This window comes from Callorhinchus milii, unplaced genomic scaffold (genome assembly GCF_018977255.1).
Source record: "Callorhinchus milii isolate IMCB2004 unplaced genomic scaffold, IMCB_Cmil_1.0 Scaffold7, whole genome shotgun sequence".
NCBI classification, from domain to species: domain Eukaryota; kingdom Metazoa; phylum Chordata; class Chondrichthyes; order Chimaeriformes; family Callorhinchidae; genus Callorhinchus; species Callorhinchus milii.
This window is the reverse complement of record NW_024704748.1, coordinates 13840825-13853793: the sequence shown is the minus strand read 5'-3', so window position 1 is coordinate 13853793 and position 12969 is coordinate 13840825. Positions and strand designations below refer to the sequence as shown.

General features: G+C 42.6%; 1 protein-coding gene across 1 annotated transcript in view; it reads left to right on the top strand.

Annotated features, from left to right (window-relative positions):
* The first annotated feature begins 1106 nt into the window (after positions 1 to 1106).
* gbf1 (golgi brefeldin A resistant guanine nucleotide exchange factor 1) overlaps positions 1107 to 12969 on the top strand; it is a 113353-nt gene continuing 101490 nt past the window's right edge. Inside the window, exons 1-3 of the mRNA XM_042337122.1 lie at positions 1107 to 1253; positions 5727 to 5832; positions 12342 to 12408. Of these exons, the coding sequence (XP_042193056.1) occupies positions 5737 to 5832; positions 12342 to 12408 (163 nt within the window). The 5' untranslated portion in view covers positions 1107 to 1253; positions 5727 to 5736. The remainder of the gene's footprint in view (positions 1254 to 5726; positions 5833 to 12341; positions 12409 to 12969) is intronic.

Sequence of the window (12969 nt, the reverse complement as noted above, 5' to 3'; positions counted from 1 at the left end):
ACACACACCTCCCCCCCACACACACACCCCCCCCACACACACCCCCCCCACACACACACAGACCCCCGCACCCACACACAGACCCCCGCACCCACACACAGACCCCCGCACCCACACAGACCCCCCCCACACACACACACCCACACAGACACCCAAACAGACACCCCCCCACACACAGACCCCCACACACAGACCCCACACACACCCCCCCCCACACACACACACACACAGAACACCCCCCCGCACCCACACACACACAGACCCCCCCCCACACACACACCTCCCCCCCACACACACACCTCCCCCCACACACACCCCCCCCCACACACACCCCCCCCCACACACACACAGACCCCCGCACCCACACACAGACCCCCGCACCCACACACAGACCCCCGCACCCACACAGACCCCCCCCACACACACACACCCACACAGACACCCAAACAGACACCCCCCCACACACAGACCCCCACACACAGACCCCCACACACAGACCCCCCCACACAGACACCCCCACACACACACAGACACACACAGACGCGTCGAGGGCCAAAGACGGCACTTTTTCGAGAGTGGACATCTCTCGCTATATCTGAACGGAGCGGGTGCTTCGAGCTTCCGGGAATCGCCGCGAGCGGAGCTGAGAAATCCGAAGCAAATGGCAATGTGTCAAAAGCGCGGATGAGCGGAGCGCCGCCGCCGCCAGGACCGTGTTTAAGGAAATCACAGCATCACATTCCCGGCAGCCTTTGCGAAAGGCCCCGCCGGTTCGACCTAACTTGACTGCGATGGATTCCGCCCCCCGCCCCCCCACTCCCGCTTCTGGCTCCTCCTATTGGCTCTGGTGCGTCGCCGTCGCGTCCGCCCAGCCCCCCAGCGCGGTCGTCGATTGGCCAGACAAGCCGTCAATCCGAGGCGTCGTTGACAGCAGGTTAGGTTGGACGCACAGCCCCCGCTCGCGTACCACGTCAGTGAGAGGAGCGTTGACACCGAAAGCCGGTTCCGAGGGGACGAACCCCCCCCCCCGACCGCTCACTCCAATCGCCTTTTTTTTAAAAAAAACGATCGTTTCTTTTATGGTTAAAAAAACACACGATTCGGCGGTGAGAGTGAGATGTAGCTTCAACACGCAGCCGCCCGTTGGTTCTGTTAAAACACACCACTGACGAGCTTTATTACCGTTGACCGTTTCCCTTCAGCTGCTGTGGGTTTCCAGGCCGCCATTTTGGATTTGTTGGAAGTCTCTGGGGGTAGGTCAGCAATTCCTGTTCCTACTAAAACAAATGGCTTGGTTTAGGGGGGAGGGTGAGATGCCCCCTTCCACTCTCCAGGCCTACCTCCGGATCCAGGTTGAGCTGCCCTAATGGCCTCCGTGTTGCGCAGGATACGTGGCGAAAACGGGAGTGGAAGTGTTGCCAAGGCCTGTCACTGATCAACGCCTTATTTATTATTCGCCACTGATAAAGGCTTAAAATACTGCCCAAAGCGCGTTAAAGATTAGGCGTAAGAGTGACATTCATACCTACACCGGGGGTTTGGTTATTTGGTGTCAAATGGCTGTTACAAACAACATTGTCATGTTTGCATATTATGGTGGTTTTCCTGGGTTCCTGGAGGATCACAAACTCTTTTACAAAGTTCGCACGATGACAGAAAAGGGCTGTCTCGGAAATTAGTGATTTTCCAGGGGAGAACAACTTCATTATTTTGTTACATTGTTTGTTTACTGACAGCAATGTTGTGATGAGAACCATCTACCCAGTGTTTTCATGTTTTTGTCAATTTTATTTTAAAACAAGTTGTAAATTACATGAACACCCTTTGAATTTTATTGCATAGTATAGTAACAATGAAGCCAAATGTGAATGTTGTTTGAAAACAAACTCATTTAACTAACAAGTGTACAACAAACATATAATACCAGTCTTGTTAGTTTACTGCGGAAATTCTGTTGAGCTAAATTTGTATAGTATCTCACTTTCATTTTTGATGGAAAAGTATTTCTCATATATTTAATATTAGTTGCATGTCTATAGTTTTAATTTAATTGTTGAATTTATTTTTTATTGTTTCTTGAAGCTTATTCTTTGAAACAACTTTCATTTATATAACGCCCTTCATTAGGATAACGCCTCAGAGTACTGCACAGTAAGGAAGAAGAAGGAGGAAGAGGTTTACCATAGGTGGGGTTAACTGAGTGAAGGGGGTGAGTAGAGGAGTCGGGTACCAGTAGATCAGTGAGGTAAGGAAGTTCTAGGGCATTTAGGGATTTATATACGAAGGAGAAGTCGAGCCGTCCAGAGCCAGTGAAGCCTGGGATGAAGGGGGTGCGGAATTTGATTATGGGTGAGGATACGAGTTAGAGCTTTGGATTAGCTGGATCTTGTGGATGGTAGAACTGAGGAGATGAGTGAAGAGTGCATTTGATTAATGACAAGGGCATGCATTTCAGTGGCATTTGCTATAAGGTGCGAGTGGAGGCTAGCAGTGTGGCGGAGGTGAGAAAAAGCTGTCTTGGTCAGAGATCGAATGTGAGGGAGGAAGCCCAGCTGAATATTGAACTGACCCTGAGGTTGTGTCCTGTTTTGGTGAGTCAGTTTTTTTGTGAGAAATTGTATTCTATTTTCAGTAGGATTTTTGTGTTCTTTCCTGCAAACATTGAATCATGCTCAGGTATGATTCCATGGGAATTGGTCACCCTACTAAATGTGAGTTTTTAGATAGTGAGTGCCAGCAGACTAGTTGATCATGAGGGTGGTATCACAGCTGAGTCCAAACGTCTCCTCATCTGATATCCACAAATGCGCACTTTCCAGTAGGAGTTATTGCATTATGATTAGGGATTGGAACAAGGTTAATTTTCCTCTTTGCTACCCAACAGCAGCGGAGAGACATGGATCGCCATACCATGCGGTGCAGTTTCCTCACAGTAAGCTCTCTTTCCATAGTGAGAAACTCCTCTATGTCCTTCATTCCTCCCACCCTACCTCTGCAATCTACCGACGCAGCTGTTCCCTTTAGCCAGCAAACACCAGCTTGCTTCTTGTCCCCTCACCCCATCTGTCCCACCATCGCCATTTTTCCTCCCTTTTTCTGGAGCTCCATTCCTGGAGTTCCTGCGACTCATTTCCTTCTTCCCCTCTTTGAAGGCACGTCAAGACTTAACTCTTTGGCCATGCTTTCGGACATCTTTTCCCCTCCCCATTCCACCTCCCTTTCCCATCCCTAGCTCAGGTACCCAGCTGGCACTGTCGAGCGTTTTGAGATGTCCTTCCAGGATGGAAAAGGTCCTTTGTAAATGTTGTTATGTTTCCAGAAGGAAATCATAAAAATTGCTTATGTGGCCCATGGACATTTCTCAAATCAGGCATCCGGCCCGCAACAGCCAAAAAGTTGGACCACCCTTATGCATGTTATAGAATATGACAGCCCATACAATTTTCAGTTTGAGAAAGTGTTCGCTTGAGAAGTAAATAGAGAAGTTCACTATTTTCCACCATTGATTTTGAAACAACTAACTTGCCCTGAGCTATATAATATAGCATATTATATGTATTAATTATTAAAGAAGGTCTCTTGCTGTTGACAGATGTTATGAAAACAATATTTGGAAATGTACTCCACATTGATCTTAGCAGTGGAACATTTTTGAAAGGGATGTACTGCATTTTTTATGTATTTGTGAATATTCAGTTGTCACTAAATTACTTTTAAAATTCAGTAAACCTTGAACTAAAGTCTGAACATGTATGGATTTGTTGAATTGTATTCCATTTTTATTGCAGTGAAGATCTTCACAAATTGCGTTCATGGTAAGGAATAGGAAACTTAATGGGATGGGGAAGAGAAGAAAAATATAGAAAAAAAACATGAACAGGTCAATCACGCCTGCTTTGTTCAGACTATGCATCATTTATCTCATGTTTGACCTGAGGAAAAGCTATGCAAAATGTTTCCCTGACAAATATTTCCAGCTAATTTCTGTGATGTTTTCATTGTTCAGAACTCTGTATTTTGTACAGCGTTTTTGATCATTCTTCCTTAATACCCATCAATTCCATTCCGATATTTATCCAGTGACTATTATTTGAATATCAGGTAACATTTGTTGGTCAGCAATGATTGAGTATCCCTTTTTTGGTGCTCTCGAAAATACAGATGTTAGCTCTGCTGGTAGCATTCTAATTGGTAGCATTCTAATTGGTAGCACACTTGCCTCTGAGTCAGAAGTTTGTGGGTTCAAGCCCCACATCAGGACTTTGAACTCAGTCCAGGCTAGCACTTCTATTCGATGCTTGGGGAGCCCTGTATTGTTGAAAGTGTTGTTGTTTGAATAGGAGGTTAAACTGAGGACCCATCTACCTTAAATATCTCATGGTACTGTTTGAAAAAAGAAGGGATTTTCGCATGGAGTCAACAATCCCCCACATAAAATTTATCATTCACCTCATAGCTGTTTGTGCGATAATGCAATGCGCAAATTGGTTGCTGCATTCACCTTCAAAAATACAAACCTGTTACACTTTACAGTAAATCCTGTAAAGTGCTTTGAGAGGTTCCCCTGATACGAAAGACGCAAGATACATATTTAGTATGTTATCTTTATTTGCTAAGAATCAGTTTCACATTTTTGCAATTTCCTGATTGTCGTTTACTGTTGTTTTCTGAGACAAAATGACTTCCAAAATAATGAATTGCCATTATTATTATCCTTGCGTTTGATATCGCGCCTTATCACGTCTTCGAGACATCTCAAAGCGCTTTACAGAATATACTATAAAGTGAATTGACTGTGCATTTTGTGGGCGAAACGCGGCAACCAATTGCTGGAGATCAGGTGTCAAATCTTTTAGAAACACACCTACTGTATTCTCTTTTACTAGTGACAGTCAGTGGTAACAAGTGAATTTGAATTCTGTCTGCTCTCAAGAAAATAATATTTTCAGATAATATTTTTATGTATCTTTACTGTTGAAGTAGATGACTTTGCTTCTGGATGACACTATTTGGGTGCATAGGTCTGAACTTATATATTCCTGCTTAGGATTTAGACACTCAGCCATTTAAACTATGAACTGCTTCAGAAACCACCTTTTTGTCCCCTTCATTGGCGGAAACCAAAATCTGTGTTCAAATTTTCACAAAGCCAAATGCAGGTAGCAATAACCAGCTGGCACTGCAGATTTTGTTTTGGGCTTTAAGTCTATAAAATGTCATATTTGGGTGTCGAGGGAAAAAAAAACTCTAATTAATAGAATGACTAAACATTAGATGACCAAATGTTGCACTGAGTTCCACAAACTGTCTTCTGAGGTCCTGCTGAGAGCGCTCTGAGACACCGTCCGGCATGGAGGGCGCTATATAAATCCAAGTTGTTGTTATTGTGAGATAATTGTGATTGAATTGCACCAACTGAATACTGATAATAGAGAGTAAATAAAAGCCAGGAGTGTATTACAAGACAGTTGTCAGATAAACCTCTTGAATGTGGCATTATATATATTGTGAATGAAGCTTTGGAAGCTTACACAGTTATCCTAATCCAAAGAGTGCATTTTCACTTTCAAACATTATTTATAGATAGTGCATTATTGTTTTCTTTATAGAACTGTTCTGTTGTCAGACTTAACCCCCCTCCCCCATATCAAAAGCAATGTTTCTTTTTTTTGGTTAGGTTTTGTGGAATTATTTTTCTAAATAACCTTCTTTCCTTCATCTTTCAGCTTCTTCACCATGATCGACAAAGGTATTTATATTGTGCAGGGTGAAATAAATACAGTTGTTGGTGCTATAAAGAGAAATTCAAGATGGAGCACACATACACCTTTGGTAAGTTTTCTTCATGAGCTAGCATTCAAAACTTGGGACCTATACTATTCATATGTGAACTTGAGAACTATGAGAGATATCACAGTTGAGCTCAATCCTGTTCTCCCTGAACATCAAAACATTTGCATTTTACAGCACGGTACACGAGTTGGTGATGAAGAACAGTAGCTGTCACTGATTTTTTTTGCCTCAAGAACAGGGGCACTCAGGTCAGGCCCCAATTAGGGACTTTTAGCACATAGCCTATGCTAAAATTCCAATACTGGGGAGAGCTGCATTGTTGAAGCTGCCATCCTTCGGATAAGACATTAAACCAAGGTCTAGTCTGCCTGCTGAGGTGCATGTTAGAGATCGCATGACACTGTTCAAAAAGAGAAAAAAGCTTTTCAAAGTCCTGCCCAATAATTTTTTAAAATTAATTTCACAGCTGTTTGTGGCAAAAACAACAACAAAATTCTATTTGTAAAGCGCCTTTCAGTCAGGAGGACGTCCCAAGGCACTGGACAGGCAGAGTTACAGATCCGAGCTAGGGTGGTGGAGGGCGGGGGGCAAGCATGGAGATCGAAAGCACGGTCGAAGAGGAGAGTCTTGAGATAGATCTTGAAGGTGGCAGGGGAGGGGACACGATGGAGGGACTGCGAGATGGAGTTCCAGAAGGTGGAGTCGGAGGGGCGGAAGGCCCGCCCGCTAATAGTGGAACGAGCAAGGTGGGGGACGTGAAGCAGGCCAGAGCCCACTGAATGGAGGGACTGAACAGGATGGTAGGGGGTTAGGAGGTCGCAGAGGTAGGAGGGAGCAAGACCATGGAGGGCACATTGCTTACAATACACAGTTACAATAATTTAACATATTCTCTGAATTGCTTTAGTATGTTTCAGTGTGATAAGATGCTATATACAAACCAATGATTTTTTGTGGTTTTGGAGTCATGATTAAGTCCAAGGCTATTGAAATAATTACAGTATTGATTGTTTTATTTTCCTTCCCCCCCATCCACATTGTCTGCCTATTCACTATCACTTCCAATAATAATAATAATCCTTGCATTTGATGTAGCTCTTTTCACGTATTCTAGACGTCTCAAAGCGCTTCAGAATATACTGTAAAGTGAATTGACTGTATATTTGTGGGCGAAATGCAGTAGCCAATTGCGGACAGCAGTGTCCCACAAACAGTCGTGGATTGAAAATGACCGATTTATTATTGTTTTGTTTTTGGAGGGATTATTATTAGGTGTGTGGAGTAAGGAAACTTGCCCAAGGTTTCGCCTCCCTGGAATTGAATCCAGGTGTCTTGCTTGCAAGGCGAGTGCTCTAACCACTGAGCTACAGGACTCCTGACTCATAGCAGCACCTCTTCACCTCTGGCTCTATCCACCTCCCCAGCTATTTACTGCAGCTACAATTGTCAAGCCACAATCTCAGGGTATGGCTGACTCAGTTCTCTTTTAAGCTCTTGATTTGGTATAATGATATTGTATCAACCTTTCATCAGGAATAGTGCTTTGCTATGTTGTGCCATGATTTGGGTTCAGCCACACATTTCATCATAAACCAAGCTCTTGTTTTTAAGCCTGTTGTGGGATGAGCAGAGAGACTACACACATACCTTGTGTTATTGTCATGGCATCTGCAACATGAAACTATCCAAGAATTGATCCACTTTTGAAACATTGTGTTTCAGGATATGACACCTTGATAGTTGCGGACCAAAGTGTGTACAGTGTTACCTTGGTTTTCATCAGGCAAGAGACCCAAATCCCGGAAGAACAGTGACAGATGTACATAAGTTGACTTCACGTGATACTTGAGAGAAAGAGGGGCTGGAGTGTATGGCGTAGAAACTGTCCTAAATATATATATATACATATATATAATCTTGCATTTTGATATAGTGCTTCTCACGTCTTCTAGACGTCTCAAAATGTCATTGAAGGAATGGCATGACATGATTTTTGCCAAATGTTGTTGGGATTTGGCCAAGTCCTCTCTGGAAATAGGAAGCAACTGCAACAACTTACAACTTGTATATTGATCGTCATGTAAAAAGTCTCAGTACTTAACAGTGGGAGCAATGGTCACAAACAGGAAGTTAGAGCAGTTTAGAGATAGCCCAAGACACTGTCATTTGAAGCAAGGAGAGAACAAATGAGGGAAAGTGGTTTTGGAAGGGAATTGCAGAGGAGAGCCACGGTAACTGAAAACTTGGCCTTCGATGATTAATCGGTGGGAGTATGTGATGATCAGTTTTCTGTTATCAAAAAACTGTGGCCTGGGATGTAGGGTTGGAGACACAGTGGAGCTAGCCTGTCTGGAAGGATTTGAAAATGTTGATCTTGAAAAGTAATCCTGAGTAGGAATCTCCTGCATAAGTGTACCCTGGGACATATCAGGTTAGTAACAGATCTAAACTGCTCAGGAAAATCTGATTTGGGTTGAATTCTGCACCAGTGGAACAAAAATATTCCTCTTGAGTTGCCACAGATGTGTGCCAGCGCCCAAGTTCGTGCCTACTTCAGGAACTGAGTGAAATGGCTCCTCCTTCGCCAGTCATTCTATAGAACACTGGAATTTCACTACTCATTAATATTTCTTGCCAAATGGACCCTGAGATGTGATTTCCCCCCCGCCCTTTCTGGTTCACTCTTTCCAATATATTCTTAATGATATGTCATAGTGTCTGTTAAGGAAGTAAATTAATGGGCATAGAAACTCGAGGATTACTGATAAACATTGTAACAACGTTCAGCATTATATATTCTGCTTTTCCATTCCCCTTTATAAAGTAAATATCAGACTTTTTAGTGTTCTCGTACATTTATTGTATTAAATGGAGTTTGATTCTCCAAAAGTGCAAGTGAAAACAGGGCAATGGGTTTAGAATGGGTAGATCAAGTTGTGAGACTGGAAAGTAGATATGATGGGTCAATTAGCCTATCCTGAGAGTGATTTGATCTTGTAATATGTATATGTCATTATACGAGTGGAAATACGGATTAGGGTGGACAGAGGTTAGTCTTTAGCAAATGAATATTTTAATTATTTCTTCATATGAAGGCAAACTCTAATTGAATGAAGATTCTTTTCAAAAGGTTTTCATGTTTGGTCATTCCTAACATATGCCAGTTAAATCCTGACATTTCAGATCAGCCTCCTTGATCTATATGTCAAGCTAGCAAAATGTATCAGAAGATACCATTGTTCTGTCCGACTGCAATCAACTTGTTTTTTTTATTTTTTATTGCTTTGTTTTCTGTTTCTTTTGTTGCTGCAGACTGTATTACTGCGGGACATCAAAACAGCAAGGCTGTACCAGGTATGTCATAGTAGTGTTACTGTGATGTACCTGTTACGTACCAGGTACTTGCTTGTCACATTGCCTCGGTGGAAATTTTGACCACCCATTTTTGTTCCTTTTTACAATAGCACTTAGTATTTGAACCATCCCAGGATAGATAATAAGTTACATCTACTGTTGTCTTTGTGAGATAAAATAAACCCTCATTATTCTCTTTTATGGCAAAATCTTAATTTGCTTAATCATTTGATTCATGAATGTGTTTAATTAAAATGGTCTGTTTACTTATGGGATGAGGCTCAAACTGTGTTTGCATAGGTACCCAGAAGTAAATCATGCCACCCTGCGAATACTCTACATCAAACTCTACATCAAAATGCAATCTTGTCTTTAACAACAACAACAAAATTATATTTGTATAGTGCCTTTCACGTTGGAAGAGCATCCCAAGGCCCTGGACAATCAGAGTTTCGGACTGAACTCGGGATCGGGGAGAGTGGTAGGCAGGAGGGGGGAAAGCAGGGTGAAAGCACGGTCGAAGAGGAGGGTCTTGAATTAGCTTAATATCTTCAACTACACATATTGACTTTGTGACAAAAATTGAAAAAATCCACCTTGCTGCTGCTTCTTCCTTGACTCCTCCACCCCACGCACTCTTTCCCTCATTGAACCGCCCCTTCTTTGCACGAAGTCCCAGTTTTTCCTTTATCCTTCTCTACCCATATCTGCATGAAACTCACCGTTACTTTCTTAACCCTTTACCCACCTAGTTTCCAAGCACCCAAAGCCAGAGTCAGTCGAACGGAGGCAGCGGGTAGTGGGTTGGGGGCTAAGCAGCTCGGAGAGGTAGGGAGATGCCAGGGCATAAAAGGATTTGAAAACACGTGTGAGGATCTTGAAATCGACCCTTTGCTTGCAGTAGGTCCTCCTAAATTCTCTTTTAGATCCCCTAGTCGCTATCTTATACTGATGTTCCTTTGTTGTGGACCTGTCAACCTTTGGAAACCTTAAAACAAGTGATTACTGGTGCATCATTTCTCAATCTGATGGGCCAAATTTGTGCTGTTGGGTAAATATTATGTTACCATGATGATATGATGTACAATGGTGCATATGGTGTTGTCAACTGGCAGGTTAAACTTTGGGCCTCCAAGTTCAAATTAGAGATTTAGTGGACCAGGTTTCTTAGATTAATGTATTTAAAATCAGAGCAACACAGATTTGGAATTAAAAATGATGGTATGAAGTGGATACAAATAAAATTGTAAAGATTTACAAACAATGTAGAGCACAAAAACAACCAGTCCGTGCTGGTATTTATACTCCACACGAGTCTTCATCCATTCCTTACTGCCTCCATTACCCTTCTGTTCCCCTTTCCCTTTATGTGAATGTCTCCCTCGATCGCGTCCACTGGCTTCCCATCCCCCAGAGGATCAAATTCAAGATCCTCATCCTCACCTCCAAGGCCATTCACGGCCTTGCTCCCTCCTACCTCTCCGACCTACTATCCCCCTACTTAACTGCCCATACCCTCCGTTCCTCTGGCTCCGGTTTACTCCACATCGCCCTACCGCCCTACCATCGGTAGCCGGGCCTTCAACCTCTCAGCCCCCAGGCTCTGGAACTCCATCCCCCAGTGCCTTCGCCTTGCTTCCTCCCTTTCCTCCTTCAAGGCCGGTCTCAAGACCTTTCTCTTCAACCGTGCCTTCATCTCCCCTCTAGACTCTCTACCCCCTCCTCGCTCCTTCCCTCCCCTCACCCTGACCATTTCCCCCCTGCTCGGGTTCCAACCCAACTGTCCAGCGCCTTGGGACGTCCTCCCGACGTGAAAGGCACTCTATAAATGCAATCTTGTTGTTGTTGTCTAGCATCCTCTTGACTGCATCCATACTATCTGATTTACCCACTGTGTCAGGCAGTGAGTTCCACAATATCACTACCCTCTGCATTAAGTACTCCTAAATTCTTTTTTAGATCCCCTTGTTGCTAGCTTATATTGATGTTCCTTGGTTGTGGTCCCTTTCCCCACTTGGGATCCAAATCCCTGACTGTCCAGCGCCAAGGGACATCCCCCGACGTAAAAGGCGCTACACAAATGTAATTTTGAATTGTATTGTGGACTCCTCAACCTTTGGAAATTATTTATTCTGTTCTTATCCAATCCTTTTATAAGTTTAAACCTCTATTAGCCCCCCTCTTAAACATCTCAACAACAAGAAGTTTCTTCTCTAGTAAGAACACATAAATTGCATTTATACAGCTCCTTTCGTGTCTGGAGGGTGTCCCAAGGCTCTGGACATTTGAGGGTTTGGAGTTCCAGAAAGCGAGGGCAAATAGGCTGAAAATCTGACCGCAGGTAGTGGTGTGGGTCAGGGTCGTGTGTCGTGAAACAGGCCAGTGCCTGCCAAGCGGATGGCGAGTGGTGGAGTTTGAGGATGTCGCAGAGATAGGGTAGGGGCGAGACCATTAAGTGATTTAAGAGTGAGGACAAATATCCTGAACTTGATCTGCTGGGGGATGGGGAGCCAGTGGAGCCGGGCAAGAGAAAATGGGGGTGAGGGACCGCGGGGATGGGACAGGGACTCAGGAGATAGCAAACGCTGTGGACAATCCAATTCCTTGTGAATGTAAGTTCATCACGTACCATAGAAATGATTGAACTCTTATTTGATTCTTGATGATTGAAAATGCATTAGTACTGGAAGCAATCTAGCAGGATCTCTTTTTAAAAAAATCCTATTCGAAATCAGAGTCCTCATTGAAGAAACCTGTTAGAAATTATTGCGTTTTCGATCTCATTGTCTTTGTTATAGTCATACATGCTGATTGAAAATGCATTAGTTGAGTGGGTAGTTTGGATAGCAGTTAAACCCATCAAGATGAATAATTCTGTTGTAATTATTCCTTCTTATGAACTAGGATTTATTGTACTTTGCACAAGCAAAAGAATAGTATACTACAATAATGAGTATGTGTGTTTTGTATGACTGGTATAAAAATATTATCACACTGTTCTCCTGAATCAGCAGTTAATTAAATTCTCTGAAATAATATTATGTCAACAGTTTGTGTTTTGTTGGATAATGCAATGATGTTTCTCTCTTTGATCTCGGTGTCTGGAGAGTAAATAACCAAGATCCTCGTTCCTTAAATCAGTGTGGTTGCTCATACTTCATATTTTTACGATTTCTATATTTTGTTTACTTCAGGATGAAGAGCAAGATCCACTACTGAATAGCTTCAGCCACCTCAAAGAAGTGTTGAACAATATAACAGGTACACATTAATCAAAAGCTTATTACTCTGTTGAACAGAATTTTGACTAAATATTTAATAAAATGATCATCTTAAAGAAAACATTTTAAGACACAGCATGTCCCTGTGCAGTTTGCATTTCTTAGGACAGTCCAAATATTCAAAGTCCAATGCCACTGGTTTGCTCAAGAGCAAACTAAAGTCCAAAGGTGAAGATTTGCCAGCATAGCTTTTCCCCCAAAAAAAGGTATACCTGCTTTTGTTACAGTCATTAGATGGTCATTAATAATGGTGATTAATGATTTTAGAGCAATTCTCTGAATTATACATAAAGTATTACATTTAGAATACAACTTACAAATAGAAATGTTTCACAATAATATAAATAAAAAACGAAAAACCAAATGCAAGTATTATTCTTATTATCTATGTTCGCAGTTTGTATCTTAGAATATATAATTGTTCTACCTCTGTGGTTAAATATACCCTTACTTTCATTTAGGTAATTTTAATTGATTCGATTGATTGCATCCATTTTAAACATTTCCATTAAAGGAGACCACAATCATGATCTGATTATTA